The sequence below is a fragment of the Bidens hawaiensis genome, unplaced genomic scaffold (assembly GCF_021521415.1).
Source record: "Bidens hawaiensis isolate Kalapana, Puna unplaced genomic scaffold, B.hawaiensis_p1.1 tig00043785_1, whole genome shotgun sequence".
Classification (NCBI taxonomy): Eukaryota; Viridiplantae; Streptophyta; class Magnoliopsida; order Asterales; family Asteraceae; genus Bidens; species Bidens hawaiensis.
Genome location: NW_027497770.1, coordinates 46,383 through 63,536, shown reverse-complemented (window position 1 = coordinate 63,536; position 17,154 = coordinate 46,383). Strand labels below are relative to the sequence as shown.

The 17,154-nt window shown below is 36.8% G+C and overlaps 1 protein-coding gene across 1 annotated transcript; it reads left to right on the top strand.

Moving 5' to 3' along the window:
- The first annotated feature begins 14,534 nt into the window (after window positions 1-14,534).
- LOC143594534 (uncharacterized) lies at window positions 14,535-14,969 on the top strand. Its single transcript, XM_077073821.1, has one exon. The coding sequence runs from the start codon at window positions 14,535-14,537 to the stop codon at window positions 14,967-14,969; it is 435 nt and encodes a 144-aa protein (XP_076929936.1).
- The last annotated feature ends 2,185 nt before the right edge of the window (window positions 14,970-17,154 follow it).

Sequence of the window (17,154 nt, the reverse complement as noted above, 5' to 3'; positions counted from 1 at the left end):
TTTTAAACATTTATTTTGGTTATATATACATACATACGTATGTATATATATATACACACACATACATACATATATATATATATATAAAAGAAAATTATTATTAAAAAAAATGTAAAGCCAAACGGCCTGACCCGGGTTCGAATCCGGGTCCTTCCGTTCTCACTCAAGTGTAATAGCCATATAGGCTAGCTTGCTGTTTGGTTTTAAAACAGAAACAATAATATATAACTTAAAAGTTCAAGTTCATCTTTAACCTAACAAACCCTAGGATTAAATCTTGTTTATCCGCTCCATGTATGCCAAAATTATGTTAGGGGTTTTGATAATCACAGAAAAACTAAGCAAAACCATATAATGTCATACCCCGAACAAAGGCCGCGGAACATGTCGGGGCGTAACGTATTGATTGGACAGTAGATCAAAAGATACTAATTAAAGCGACAAAAGTTATTTAATTTCATTTACATTAAACAAGTATACAAATTCAACTAATACATCATAATTTGTAATTTGAATAAATATCCTAAGGTCGACTAACTATCTTCGATCTTGAATACATCAAGTACTTGAACTTGTAACATTTATAAAAATAGAGTTTGTCAACACGAATGTTGGTGAGAATATATAAGCTTTCGTTGTTTATATATAGGTAAAATCACAATTCATATGTCAATGACGCGCATTACAATTCCTATGAAAATGTAAACAACTAAATAGATGTTGACCCGTTCTTATTGATACAAAATCAATGTACTTGGATAAGTGTATGATTCTACTATATGAGAATAGATGAGGATGACATACCAACCACCAAACATAAAATAAACATTTAAGCACATAAAGTATAACAATAGAGCATGCAATGAACACACATAAACATATATTTAATTGTGTTTTTAATACAATAAAAACATGAGTAGAAGTAGATACGGTATACATGCTACCCACAAAATGTAAAAGATAGAAAGGGGGGGGGGGGGATGTAAACTCACCTTGACGAGTAGATTAACGGAGATGGGATGACGATAAAATTAAGATAAACGCGGTTGATTTCCTCGAAATTTATCAACGAGAATCCCTAATTGTTAGCAATAATATTAATTAATTATGACGAAATAATAACAAGACTTACGATCGATTCGGGATTTGATCGGGTATTAAATAACTTATAGATAGAATATTATTAGTTTATTTATTTTTTATTTATTTATTATTATTATTATTAGTATTAATATTTGGTATTTATGAAAAATAAATAAATAAATAAATAATTATTGATAATTAGGTAAGTGTTATATATATTACATGCGTATATATTAGCGGGAAAGTTTAAAAGAAAAAATATTATTTTTATTGTTATCTTTTATGTTAGATTTACGAATAAAGATGAACATTATATAACATGATACACACACACGTATATATATGTATATATAATATGAGAAGGTTAAACGAGAATTTATTTCGAACAGCGGGCATAGTTCGGTTCATAAAGCGAAAGCGGTAAAAAGTATTTTGTTTCTTTTTCTTTATATATAAAAAAATATACATATATATATAGATAGATAATTTATTTAAGGATAAGCTATCAAAATCAATCTCGAGTGGGGTTCGAAGGTTCGGTTTTGTAAAAGTTATAGTTATTAAATGTTTTTAGTTTGTAATGGTAATAATATAAAAAGAAAATGGGGGTTTAAAGAAATAAAACACTAAAAGTTGGGCCTGGGGGACTCGAACCCGTGCCCCAGGCTGGTTCACAGAGTTACAGCAACATGCACCTGCCACTAGGGCAGGTGCTTGACTTGGTTATAAGATGAAAACCGTAAATTAAATAAGCACAGTCATGATCTTCCCCAATTCAAATACAAACCCTAGAATATGTAATCGGGTTAATTGATCATTGATAATTCAAATTGTCTTAGGGTTAATGTTAATCGATTAAAAAAAACTTAAATCACATTTCAATTACTTGGTATGATAACGAATAGGTGAGAACAATATAAAAATTGATCTTGATGGCTTCGTTTAGTACAATTGAGTAAGGGCTTTGGGTTGCGTTGCTATGAGGATGGTGTGGGCGAGTTTATTGCATTTTGATCGAGTATTTATAGTGAAACCAAGCTTGGTTAACCGCAGTTTTGTTTCAATCGAATTAGCTGTCAAAGGTTATTGTTTTTTTATAATTAGACTGTCGGTTAGCGCGTTTAAGGGCGAGCAATTGATTTGGTGATATCAATTTTAATGATTTCGCCGTGATTTGCGGAACAAGGAAGGAGGGGGGGAGGGGGGGGGGGCTGAACGTCGACGGTAGGGAGAGGGAAGAGAGAAAGAAAATATTATTTAAAAAATTTTTGGATTGGTCCCCGGTCTTAATCCGGGTATTCAGTTTAGAATTAAACATAGGTTAGGGTGGATTTTGCACAACATTGATAGTCCTATCATTTTGAAATAAACAAAATTAATCCGGGGTGACGCGAAAATAGTTCAAGACTCAATAAATATTAAATTTTGTTGATTTGAGTAAACAACAATAGTTTGAAATAAATATAAATAAATAAAATAAAAATCTAAACGGGCCAGGTTTTTGGATTCAAAATTTGACGAATGCTACATATAATACCAATTGAAACGCATCTTCGTTAATTCGCGTTAATTAATTTGGCCGAAAATTCGGCGAGTCTAGCAGAAATTATGAACGGTTATGGTCGTTTAAAACGCAATTAATTAGTTAAAACATGTTTGTTATCAATGCCAAATTACGTTAGGCTTATTTATCGGGTCAAATCGATTGTTTAACGGTGGTTTGGAATTGGCCGGACTTTTGACCCGAAAATCGATGGGGGAGATAGGGGCTGGGTTGGGTTAATATATTATATTATTATTTTTAAATAAATTTTCACTTCCGGTCCTCCAAGTTTCTAATTTGTTTAAGATCCAGATCAAAGTATAATCACAAATAAAACCTTTAACTTTGAGATTGTTTTAAGGCTAGGAATTTTAAAAGGTAATTTACGAATTTAATCCGAACTTTGAAATATGTCATAAACGTATAAGGAAGTTATAACTTAGGTATTTAACGTATTATTTGTGACTCGTTTAAATAGAAACTTTAAATCCCATAGGTTGGCTAATTGATTAAAACAAATAGAAAATGAACGTAAATTCTCGAGAATATTATATTAACAAGGAACGTTAAACACAAATACAATAAAATGATGAAACAGTTCGGTTTAATGAATACGAATAAAAATGACAAATAAATAAATAAAATACATGAAATGAAACTTGAAAATATAATAATACATTTATAAACAAAACCGAAAATTTAAACAGGGTCGGGTTTTTCGGGTTTGAAAAGTAACGAATTTTACAGGATTCACAAATTTTAGAAATTTCGTCCCGAAATTAGAATAAAAATAAAATTTTAAAAGAAAATAACTAATACAAGAGGTTGTTAAAAAGTTTTTTAAAAATCTTACAAATACGTGATTAAATAAAAACAATAACGTCGATTTTTGAATGACCTGAAAGACGCGAAAAATAGGAATATGGCAAGGACACTTATATATAGGATGTACCAGCGGCGTATCCACCATGCCTTATCCACTGCATTTGTCCTGTCTTTCCAAGATCATTCCAGGTTTCAAGTTATTGCACACAATGTGCTTATTATGTCTTCCATGCGAGGACTTGGATAACTACGTGTCGACCCATAATTACCTTTATCATCGGATGGTCCACATAACCCATCACATTGTGTGGGTTTTAATAAATAAAATCTTATATGAAAGTTTGGTCATCAAGAACAATGAACTTTAAGGATCAAAACTAACAAAAATATATAAGCGAACCCTTGAGTCAAATATCAAGATAAATAATGTAACGCCAGGGTTAACAATAACCAACGAAATAATTGAATAAATTTAAATAACGAAATTCTAGAATTAAAGAATATCGAACAGAAGGTTGAAAGATGAAATAAATTGTCACACCCCGAATCAGGGCCTGGGTGTGACATCCCGGGTTGGTACCTGTTTTGTTAATATATCAGAGTAGCGAGTTCATTTTAGCGGAAGTCTTAAATATTAAAATATTAATTTACATTGCAAAATTTCTTGGGAATTAAATACCTAAGTTTTTGGTTACAAAACAGTGTCATATTATTATTACAAGGATTATATAATCAAAATAGAACCATCTCGTGTGATCTTCTAACATCATGACTCCATATCCTTGTATATTACTATCAGCATCTAGTTACATGCATGGGTGGGAAAAACACGTCAGCTATATGCTGGTGAAACATTGACTCGATAAAACAGTTATTAACAGTCGTTAAATACAAACATAGTTTTCTGTTTCACAAACTCAGCGGGAACACCTGTCATTCCCGGGCTTGTACCACTGCCCTACACACACAATTCAAAGGTTCCCCGAGTACATAGCCCCTATTCGGAGACAGTCTTCCCCTAGGCTATGTGACCCTATTGGAGAACTGGTTATGACTGACTTAGTTTTGTATGCCAATTATCAGTTATGTATGGATCCAGACACATGTGTATTCGGTCTGAGTTGCGTTTTATTATCTATTTTGTATTGAATGATTTTAGAGATAAATAATCTCATGCAAACATTTATCAGACTCTTTGCAATAAACAACCTGTTTATTACAAGAGTAAAATTATTTTAGACCATAAAAGGTTAACGTGTTCACCTTCTGTTTTTAGTTTGGTGATATCAGAATCCTTTCCTCAGTATGCTATTAACCTATATTTGTAATAGGCACGCATAAGTACCCAGATGGTATACCTTATCTTATTAAGCAGACTTTAAGTCTGTTTCAGTTTAGCAGACTCAAGGTCTGATCAGCAGACTCTTAGGTTGACCTAACCCAAGTAGAGTTATAGTCATTTTATGAAAATACTTTGTATTTACATATGACATTTGGTATGGCACGCTTTGGCCTAATAGAGTCTATAACGTTGGCAAACCTCTCCAGGTAAGTAAACGGGTCCCGCAGTTGATTGGGATGTATACGAATTACTTACCTTAGGAAAGAAGAGTAAACTAATGATATCCCCCTACCAGTTACTACATGCCCGTCAAAAATAATAGTTTTGATAACATTACTTCTTATGGAAGCAACATCTTTGCTTTGTAAAACTTTACTTGGAAAACAGTTTTCTGTTTAACGACTATACCCTTAACTAGGGTCTAATAACTATATAATGGAATAACTAAAGCATAATCCTACCTTAATCAGCAAGTTGAGAATAAGGACTAAGAAAATCAGCAGCACGTCAGCTCGTGATTCGTTTAACAGAACAACAGATCGTTAACAGCGTCTTGGAACCTCGTTTCTTTCCGAAATCAAGCCCTTGGAACCTCGAAACACCTTGGCATGTCTCCTTAGGTTAACTATGTGAAAGTGAAGTGAGAATGGGATAAATGAGGTTTGAACCCGTAGATGCCCTTTTATACTTGAATTTTGCAGACCATCGCGTAACGCGATGTGCCTTCCCCTATGGCCATCGCGTAGCGCGACGCTACAATTCACCAGAACGTGCCACGTGTTGACACGTGGTTGGACATGTGTTTCGGATTACTTAACCTAGTCATCGCGTAGCGCGATGGACCAGTTGGGTTGGCCGTCGCGTAGCACGGTGCCCCCTTTTTTCTTGATTTGCTAAACGCTCTGTCGCGTGGCGCGATGGTGCTACCAGCAGACCATCGCGTAGCGCGATGAGTCTCAGAATTCAAAATTTTCATTTTCAGTCCTTTAACTTTCAAATTTGACAATTTTAGCCCAAAATTTGATGGGGTATTTTCATGTTGTTACATAAATAACAGAGTATGAAAGTTAAAAGAAAACCCTAAATATTAAGGATCCTATGGTAAATGAAAAATATTCATCATAAGTTAAATACATGAAACATTGGGGTTATGACAGAATAAAATTCATGAAAACATATGATAACCACAAGAAACTATCAAAGACTTAGGAGAAGTAAAAACAATGACGCAAGGATGTTAGCATTATAAAGCTCGGGGAAGTTTAACCGCCACGGGGAGGGGTTTATGTTTGTGATGTCCGCATTGAGATATTGGTAAATCGCAAATATAATATCAAATCATTAAAATTAAACAAGTATATGAGGCTCCTATTAGATAGCTATGTCTTTAGCTAAATACATAGCCCCAGCCTGAAAGTAAACCGGTCATAGGCAGCTAAAAGGGTGATTATGGTTTCTATTAGATAATCGTGAACATAACCATGCACATGGTCCTGGTTTCCACTAACGTTTACATTTGGGGTTAACCGGTCATAGACTGTTAGATTGAATCAATTCAAGAGTTTACTAAATTTTATTCTATAGATAACTTATGGAATGCGTGTTGTGCTTTATCAAGTTGAAGTGTTCCTGCACATCCACAAATTTCAACTGATGTTTGGTTTGGCGGGTTGAGTGTTGTCACAATTGAGTTCGTTGGTTTAGCATATAACTAGGTTTTAATATAAGTTTTAGGAATAGATGTGACGGGTGGTTAAACTATGCGCCTACTGGTTAGGGAGTCGTTGGGAGCAAGCCCCGTCACAACGACTCTGAATGAGGAAAAAAAGTTTCTGGATACGCGAGGAAATTATCCCTATTTCCATAACCTTCCGTTCGCCCGACACAAAGCTACTAGATCTGGCCTTTGCATCTTATGAGGGCAAAGTTTGGTTCAACATTATAACCCACACGCCAACACCATTGCGCCCTATGAACGAAACAACATTGGTGCGTGAGGGGATGAGCCGTTTATGGTCGTTCCTAGACCTTATACCATACTATCGGAAGCCTGATGGGTGAAAGTATTTTTATCACTCTACTTTGGCAACTCTCCATCATCTTATAACTTCTATTTCTTGTGTAGCTAAGGGAATAATTCTGGCGGTGCTTGTGGATGCTGTTCCAGGATGCATGACGTCACACTCCGATTTAGGGCCTAAGAGTGTGACTGTCAGTTATTACCTGTTTTATAAATATATCACAGTTGCGAGTTTATATTAGCAGAATACTTTTATAAATATTAATTTACATTGAAAACTTACTCAGGAATTTAATATCCGATTATTTGGTTACAAAATATTTTTTTTATAATATTACAAGGAATATATTTAAAATTGAGCCATCTTGCGTCGCGATCGTCTATCATCATGATTCTAATCCTTGTCTATAGCTACCTGCACTTAATTACTTGCAATGGTTGGAAAAAATACGTTAGCGATGAACTGGTGAAACGTTGACTGGCTCTTAAAAAGATTTATAGCAGTCGTTAAATACAAACATAATTTTCTGTTTCACTATTGCAGCATGAATGCCGGTCATTTTGGGATTTGTACCACTGCCCAACATACACAATTCAAGAGTTCCTCGAGTTACATAGCCCCTGTTTGGAGACAACCTTCCACGAGCTATGTCACCCTAGTTGGAGAACCGATTAAGACTAAATTGGTTTTGTATGCCAGTTGGTTAGTTATGTATGGATCCAGACACATGTGTATTCGGTCTGAGTTGCGTTTTATTTTATATTTTGTATTATAACGATTTTAGAGATATGTAATGTAACACCGTGAAAATTCCCCATCTAAATTTCGACCAAAAATGCAAATTCTGAAAGTTCAGGGATTGAAAATAAAATTCTTAGTTTTGAGACCCATCGTGCTGCGCGATGGTCTCCTGATAAACATTGTCGCGCTACGCGATAGAGAATTACGCAAATCAAGAAAATGGGGGGCGTCACGCTACGCGACGGCCAAACTCAACTTTGTCCATCGCGCTACATGATAACCAGGTTAAGTAACCAAGAAACGTGCCCAACCACGTGTCAACATGTGGCATCACCTGAGAGCAAGACCATCGCGCTACACGATGCCCTTCAAAACTCAAGCATAAAAGCGCAGTTACGGGTTAAGTCCATTCCATCCCATTTTCACCTTCATTCTCACATAGTTAGCCTTGGGAAGCGTGCTAGGGTGTTCCGAGGTTTGGAAGGCTTGATTCCGTGAAGAAACGAAGTGCTGAGGCGCTGTTAACAGTTTGCTTTTCCTATAAGCAAAGCACGAGCTGACCCGCTGCGGATCTTCTTAGTGCTTACTCTCGAATTAGCTGCTAAGGTAGAATTCTGTTGAAGTTACTTAATTATATAGTTATTAGAACCTAGTTAAGGGCATAGTCGTTAAATTGTAAATGTTTTCCAAGTAATGTTTTACAAAGCAAGGATATTGCTTCCACGTGAAGTATTATGCATACCTATTTTATTTATAGGTTAATAACATACTGAGTAAAAATTTCTGATATCACCAAACTGATAACGCAATGTGAACACGTTAACCTTTTATGGTCTGAACTGATTTTACTCTTGTAATAGACAGGTTGTTTATTGCAAAGAGTCTGATAAATGTTTGCATGAGATTGATTGTCTCTAAAATCTTTATAATACAAAATAGATAATAAAAAAGCAACTCAGACCGAATACACATGTGTCTGGATCAAAACATAACTGATAATTGACATACAAAACCAAGTCAGTCATAACCAGTTCTCCAGCAGGGTCACATAGCCTAGGGGAAAGTTATCTCCGAACAGGGCTATGTACTCGGGGAACCTTTGAATTATTTGTGTAGGGCAGTGGCAAAAATCCTAGGAATGACTGGCATTCTTGCTGAGTTTGTGGAACAAAAAACTATGTTTGTATTTAACGACTGCTATAAACTGTTTTATCGAGTCAACATTTCACCAGCATATAGCTGATGATTTTTTCCAACCCATGCAGGTAATTAGGTGATGATCGATAATATACAAGGAATTGGAGTCATTAGAAGATCGCTTGAGATGGCTTTAATTTTGGATATAAAATCCTTGTAATAATAATATAACACTGTTTTGTAACTAAAACTCCGGTATTTAATTCCCGAGTAATTTTGACAACGCAAATTAATATTTTAATATATAATAAGACTTCTGCTAAAAATCCCGCTACTCTAATATATTTACCAAACAGATACCAACCCGGGACGTCACACCCAGGCCCTAAGTCGGGGTGTGACAGTTGGTATCAGAACCATCGGTTTCAGCAAATTAGGTATTAACATAATTAGTACCTAAGCTTTAACGATTTATCTAATAAAGTAGGGATAAGCTATGATAGGTAGTCTACCTATCCCTATGTATGTCTTTATGTAGATGTCGTATGCGAACTATTACGGACAAAAATGACGGGTAGCAAGACGATCAAACCCTGCACCCTCGTCTGACCCGTCTGACAAAGCTAGTACCAATTTTGGTCCCAAACGACCAACTGCATCGGTAAATCCGACTTAACCGGTATATTCAAATCCGGCTGATCTGAACAACCTGAACAACCTGATGGGTCCAATTCTGACGAACCCGATGAACCAAATGTATCCAGTTGATCACATAGATCCATACCTGGCTTACGGAAGCCAACCAATGTATGTTCCGGGTAGCCCTTAAATGCCGATAGAAATATCGAGCGACACTCCGGAAGGTATTCCGCTGACCGATACTACTCCAAACTATTATCCTTCTGGGGATATGGAGGTTCAAAGTAGGATAAAACATGAAACTAGTACTGAATCATCTAGTTGGATGGACTGCCACTCCAACCAGAGTATGTGGCACTTTGGATCACTGCCACCCGATTATTAAATCCCTTATACTATAGCAGGACCCAGTCATGGGCCGATTCATTATTCTGTGGTTCCTAACTTTCCACCGTACCGAGGTCCTGTACCAACTATATCTGAACAAGCGAATGAGATACGGGAGGAAGTCCGTCTAGTCAAGGAATTTTATACAATAAACATTCCCGACGAAGAAATGCAAGCCTACGTGGCGAATCCTCACTTGTATCCGAGGGAAACAACTTATCTTTTTTCATCTGCATCTGCACCAGTAGGGTATCCAAATCAACCCAACTCGGTGATGGATGAGCTAAGAAACAAAAGGATTAAGAAGAAAAAGATAAGTGATAAAATTATAAAGAAGTGTGAGAAGATGAAGAGTCTTGTCAAGAAATGGTTTAGCGACTAGAATTATATAAATGTTGTTGTTTAAGCATGTTTTATTTTCTGTCCCTCTGTAATATGTTTATGAAAGAAATAAAAGATTGTGTGTACTATGTTTTGAATTTATGTATTTTACTGAATTACAGAATGTCTGATCAAAGAAATGAAAGTCAAGGAGTCAAGCTGATAAAGCAAAATCTCTTGAAAACAATACTAAATCAACACCGGAAGAGTATGCAGGGGGTATCCGCAAGATGATAAAGGAAGCGGTCACACCATTAATCAAAGATGCAATTGTTCAAGATCACACGGCAAACTCTAAAAGTTCGGCAAAATCAAAATCAATGAAACAAGTACAGCCAAGCCATAGTGTGTCTGTACATTCAAAAAGAAAAGAATCAAAAATGTCAAAGGATGATAAAGAAAAGAAGGATAAAGGTTACGAAAGATCCACTGCTGAACATGTCCCGAATAAGATAAAAAGGGTAAAAGTTAGCACAGGATGTACATTCAAGATTTCCAAGTATACAAACCAATGGAATTTTATTGGGACAAAGGAGCAATCATTACACTCCGTTGGATCGAGGAGATGGAGTCTATAGTTATCATAAGTAAATGTATCGAAGAGGAGAGCATCCAGTACTCATCCCAGATGTTCAAGGGAGAAGCACTTGAATGATGGAACACTTTGATTAAAGTGAAAGGAAGAAGTAATATGTATAATCTCGAGTGGAAAACTTTTAAAGATTTAATCAAACAAAGGTTCTGTCCTGTCCACGAAGTTGATCAGATTCAGACGAAGCTCTGAATCACAAGGTTATTGGCACAAACATCAAGGAATATAATACCAAGTTCCTTGAATATTGTAGACTCGCACCTCATCCAGTTACTCCTGAATATAACAAAGTAACCAGATATATTTATGGTTAGCCCAAGGAGATCCGTGATCATGTGCGATCATACATGCCCGCAGCAATTGAGTCTGCTATTTAATTAGCCGGGTATTTGATGGAGAGTATGATTAGAAACCGAGAGGAAGAAAGAAAGAATATGGCCGAGAAGAAGAGAGCAAGTGATGGCAAGAGGAGGTTTGAGAAGAGGAAAGAAGTGTCGGGTACGTTTAACCGACCTTTATGCAAGAATTGTGGAAAAAGACATGAAGGGAGATGTTTAAAGCCTATGCCAAAGGTGGATCTTCGCAAATTTGGCCCATATTCGACAAGCAATTTCTGTAAAAGACCGGGTCATAAAGAAGAGGATTGTAGGAACAAGTTGATTGCTTGTTTTGAATGTGGTGTGAAAGGACATTTTAGTGCTGAATGCATGAAGAGGAAACAGGTGGCAGGAGGCGCCAGTGGAAGTGGTGCCAGGAATGATGGGAAAAAAGGAAACACCTGTGTATTTATGTGGAACACTCAAAAGGCGGGAGAATTGCTAGACGTGATTACTGGTACGTTTCCTATTAATAATGTTTATACTAGAGTATTATTTGATTCTGGAGCCAATCAGAGTTTCATAGATTATATATTTTGTAATCTATTGAACGAACCTCTAGCCAAGTTAAATAACCATTATGAAGTAGAAACGGCTAATGGAAACTTAATCCGAATATCTGAAGTGTTAAATAGTTATATTTCCTTAGCTGGATATGAGTTGCCACTACAGTTATTACCTATGGAGTTAGCAGGATTTGATGTGATACTAGGAATGGATTGGCTAGCTGCCAACCAAGCCCTTATTCTATGTAAAGAAAAAGCTATAGACATACTAACTCCAAATAAGAAAATTATTCGAATCGCCGGTGATAAAGAAGCTGGTAGAATTGGAATTATTTCCAAAATCAAGGCGAGTCACTATTTAGGAAAAGGTTGCTTAGCATTTATGGTTTATGTAACCAAGGAACCTGAACCTAAGAAGATACGAAGTTCCAATTGTTTCTGAATTCAATGACGTATTTCCCGATGAACTTCCTGGAATCCCACCTGACTGAGAAGTTGAATTCCGAATAGATTTAATTCCGGGTCAGCTCCAATTGCTAAGTCTCCTTACCCATTAGCACTGACCGAGATAAAAGAGTTAAAAAAGCAATTAGATGAGTTATTGGAGAAGGGATTTATTTGACCAAGTTCTTCGCCATGGGGAGCTCCAATGCTATTTGTTAGACTATCGAGAGCTGAATAAGGTCACGATCAAGAATCGATATCCACTTCCGAGAATTGATGACCTTTTTGATGAGCGTCAAGGGGTGAGTTGTTTTTCTAAAATTGATCTTAGATCCGGGTACCATCAACTGAAGGTTCAAGAGGAAGACATATCAAATACAACATTCAGAACCCGATACGGGCATTATGAGTTTACTGTTATGCCATTTGGACTCACTAATGCTCCGACATCTTTTATGGATGTGATGAACCGAATCTGCAAGCCTTACTTGGATAAGTTTGTTATCGTCTTCATAGATGACATTCTTATCTACTCCAAAATGAAAGAAGATCATCAAGTTCATCTAAAGATCATACTAGAAACATTGAGGAAAGAAAAACTTTATGCTAAATTCTCGAGGTGCGAGTTCTGGTTGTCTGAAGTGCAATTCCTTGGACACATCGTAAACGAGAAAGGAAGCCAAGTTGATCCGGCCAAGATTGAAGCTATCACGAAATGGGAGAAACCCAAGACCCCGACACAAGTTAGAAGTTTTCTGGGGTTGGCTGGTTACTATCGGAGATTTATTCAGAATTTCTCAAGAATAGCGGTTCCATTAACCTCACTTACTCGAAAATCTGTTAAATTTGAATGGGGACCGAAACAAGAGGAAGCGATTGAGATATTGAAGCAGAAATTGACAAATGCACCTATCTTAGCCTTACCCGAAGGACAAGATAATTTCACTATATACTGTGATGCTTCACACACAGGTATGGGGTGTGTTCTGATGCAAGAAAGGAAGGTTATTGCTTATGCTTCAAGGAAATTGAAGGTCCACAAGAAGAATTACACCACACATGATCTGGAGTTGGGAGTTATAATTTTTGCGCTGAAGTTATGAAGACATTACTTGTATGGTGTAAAGTTTACTGTCTATACTGATCACAAGAGTTTGAAACACATATTTGATCAAAAAGAGTTAAACATGAGAAAAAGACGATGGATGGAAACGCTTAATGATTATGATTGTGAAATTGTCTATCATGAAGGACAAGCCAATATTGTGGCTGATGCTTTAAGTAGGAAAGAACACGAGAAACCAAAAAGAGTACGAGCTCTGAGGCTGGAACTTAAGATTGACCTATTAACCAAAATCAAGGAAGCTCAGAAATTGGCACCAGAAGAAAACAATATAAAAGCTGAAAAAGAGAACGGTACAATAGATCAATTAGTTAAAGGTGACGATGAAATACTTAGGTTAGGGAAGAGAATTTGGGTACCGATGGTTGGGAGCTTGCGAGAGAAAATATTAGAAGAAGCTCATAAGTTAAAGTATATTATGCATCCGGGAAGTGGCAAGATGTATCATAATCTCAAGGACGATTACTGGTGGATCGGAATGAAGAAGGAAATTGCCTTATATGTGGCGAAATGTTTTACATGTTCAAAAGTCAAGGTAGAGCATCAAAAGCCCTTAGGTTTATTGCAACAACCTGAGATACCGATCTGGAAATGAGACATGATTACTATGGAATTCATAATGAAATTACCAAAAACATATTGACAGAATGACGCAATCTGGGTTATTGTAGACAGACTGACCAAGTCTGCCCATTTCATTCCTATCCAAGAAAGGTTTAGCATGGGTAAGTTAGCATAGATGTATTTAGAGAATATTGTATCATTGCATGAGCCCTACTTGCGGTGCGCACATATGATGTATATATGTGTGAACCCTCGGGTGGGCAAAAGTGAAATTGCACTAATTTTGACGTTATTTTACTAATCTCGTGAAAATAACGTTAAAAGTGACGGACGGTTAATCAGGCATCATGTAGTGGCGTTGATAGCTGAAAGATAAGGGTACATGCACCGATCAGCCGGTGTCCCGATGATTGAGTGCTATGTGCCTTATGTCTAAGGCTTGATGCAAAACTACTATCGAGCCGGGGGTCTCACCGAAAGCAGCCTCTCTATCCCTATGGGGTAGAGGTAAGGCTGCCTACATCTTACCCTCCTCAGACCCTACCATAGCTTTGCTATTGGTGGGATATACTGAGTACGATGATGATGATGATGATGATCATGTATCATTGCATGGCCTGCCATTATCCATTATCTCTGATCGAGACAGTCGTTTTACCTCTAATTTTTTGAGAAGCTTTCAAAAGGCAATGGGTACATATTTGAATTTAAATACAACATATCACCCGCAAACGGACGGACAAAGTGAAAGGACGATTCAAACTTTAGAGACATGCTTTGTGCTTGTGTTATAGACTTAGGTGGTAGTTGGGATACTCACCTATCTCTAATGGAATTTTCTTACAACAATATTTATCACACAAGTATACAAATTGCACCATATGAAGCATTATATGGACGTAAGTGTAGAACGCCTGTATGTTGGTCCGAGATCGGTGATAATCAATTATCAGGCCCTGAAATTGTCCAACGAACGACTGATCAAATAATTCAAATCCGAGAACGACTGAAAGCAGCACGTGATAGACAAAAGAGTAATGCTGATATAAGACGAAAACCGTTAGAGTTTAAAGAAAGAGATAAAGTGTTGCTGAAAGTGTCACCTTGGAAGGGTGTTGTTCAGTTTGGGAATAAAGGAAAGTTAAGTCCACGATTTGTTAGACCATTCAAGATTACTAAAAGAATAGGACCTGTAGCCTACTGTCTTGAGCTACCTGACGAAATGCAAGGGATTCATGATTTGTTTCATGTATCGAATCTGTGAAAATGTTTAGCTGATGAGACACTTGCAATGCCTCTAAAAGATGTACAAGTGAATGAAAAACTTAAGTTTATAGAGAAACTGATACAAATCGAGGACAGCCAAACTAAGTTCCTTAAACGGAAAAGGTTGAAGTTGGTAAAAGTTAGATGGAATTCTCGACGAGGTCCGGAATTTACTTGGGAACTTGAATCCGAGACGAAAAGGAAATATCCACATCTCTTTACATAAATCTCGAGGACGAGATTTTTCTAAAGGTGGGGAGGATGTAACACCGTGAAAGTACCCCATCTAATTTTAGGCTAAAAATGTAAATTCTGAAAGTTGAGGGACTGAAAATAAAATTCTGAGTTTTGAGACCCATTGCGCTACGCTATGGTCTCCTGATAAACATTGTCGCACTTCTCGACATAGAATTACGCAAATTAAGAAAATGGGGGGCGTCACGCTACATGACGGCCAAACTCAACTGGTCTATCGCGCTAAGCGATGACCAAGTTAAGTAACCACGACACGTGTCCAACCACGTGTCAACACGTGGCATCACCTGATTAATTGCGGCATCACGCTACGCGACGCCCTTGAGAGAAAGACCATCGCGCTACACGATGCCCTGCAAAACTCAAGTATAAAAGGGCAGCTACGGGTTCAGTCCATTCCATTCCATTTTCACCTTCATTCTCACATAGTTAGCCTAGGGAAGTGTGCTAGGGTGTTCCGAGGTTTCGAGTGCTTGATTCCGCAAAGAAACGAAGTGCCGAGGCGCTGTTAACAGTCTGTTGTTCCTATAAGCGAAGCACGAGCTGACCCGCTGCCGATCTTCTTAGTTCTTACTCTCGAACTAGTTGCTAAGGTAGGATTATGTTTAAGTTACTTAATTATATAGTTATTAGAACCTAGTTAAGGGTATAGTCGTTAAATTGTAAATGTTTTCCAAGTAATGTTTTACAAAGCAAGGATATTGCTTCCACGTGAAGTAATGTTATTAAAACTATACTTTTTGACAGACACATAGTAACTGCAAGGGGGATATCATTAGTAGACTATTCTTGCCTAAGGTAAGTAATTCGTACACATCCCAATCAACCGAGGGACCCATTTCCTTACCTGGAGAAGTTTGCCAACATGATAGACTCTATTAGGCCAAAGCGTGCTATACCAAACGTCATATATAAATACAAAGTATTTTTATAAAAGCCAGCCACCAGCCTATCAAGCCCCCCACGCACATTAAGCATTTAAGTTTAAGTGATATCAAAAACCTATGGGTCTCACACCTTTTGAGTTAAGATCCACCTACCCCATCTCAAGCATAGTAAAGACAATTAAAAATAATCGAGTTGAAGCAAACTGGTTCAACATATCACCGTAAGATAAGAACCCCTTAATGGTAAGAAGAAAATGCACTTAGATGGAATTAATGGATGATAGGTCAAGTGAGGTCGTACGAGCATGCACTAGATATTATTGGACTTTGTCCCATATATGCCTTAAGAAAATATTTATTGACTAAAAACCTCAAGCCCCAATAATGTATACTCAGAGTTGCCATCCCGTTGGTAACACGTGAACTCTCAGTCTCGTCTAGTATGTGCCGTTTGGCCTCTTTTTCTATTTTTGAGAAAATGCTTCTTTGGCATTTTTCATAACTTTTCTCTTTCTTTTGCATTTCCGATCAACTTTTTGGAATACTTATTTATTATTTTTTATTTTATTTTATTTTTTTTGTGCACTTAAGCATCTTTTACCTAAAATATATTTCTAAAGACTAAAGCTCGTATAAAATTGGACATTTGCTGGCGCCACCACTCTTTATTTATTTTCATAAAATGGAGTGGCGTTCTAATTTAAAGTGCATTCAATTCTCACCACCTTAGGGTAATCAGCTTATGGTAATACTCTCTATACTTTATCGAATTTCAGCTTCACTGTCCCCCTAGGATGAGAACCCACAAAATCTAAGATTAATTAGGTTTATTAAGAATATGCAGTGGGAAACCTTTCAAGACTAGTTGGGCCTACCGACACATCCCAAGTTAAGTACGCTTTCTTTTATATTATCTCATATTATTAGTAGTTTGAAAAACCGATTCCCGATAAATATCCTCATCTCCCATTTAAGTGCAAAAAGAAACAAAATCAAGGGACATTTTTCAAAAATCTTTTTCAAAATTTTTAATTTTTTTCT

Excerpts from the sequence above, each read along its gene's own strand:
- LOC143594534 (XM_077073821.1), top strand. The coding sequence starts at position 14,535 with ATGGAATTTTCTTACAACAATATTTATCACACAAGTATACAAATTGCA.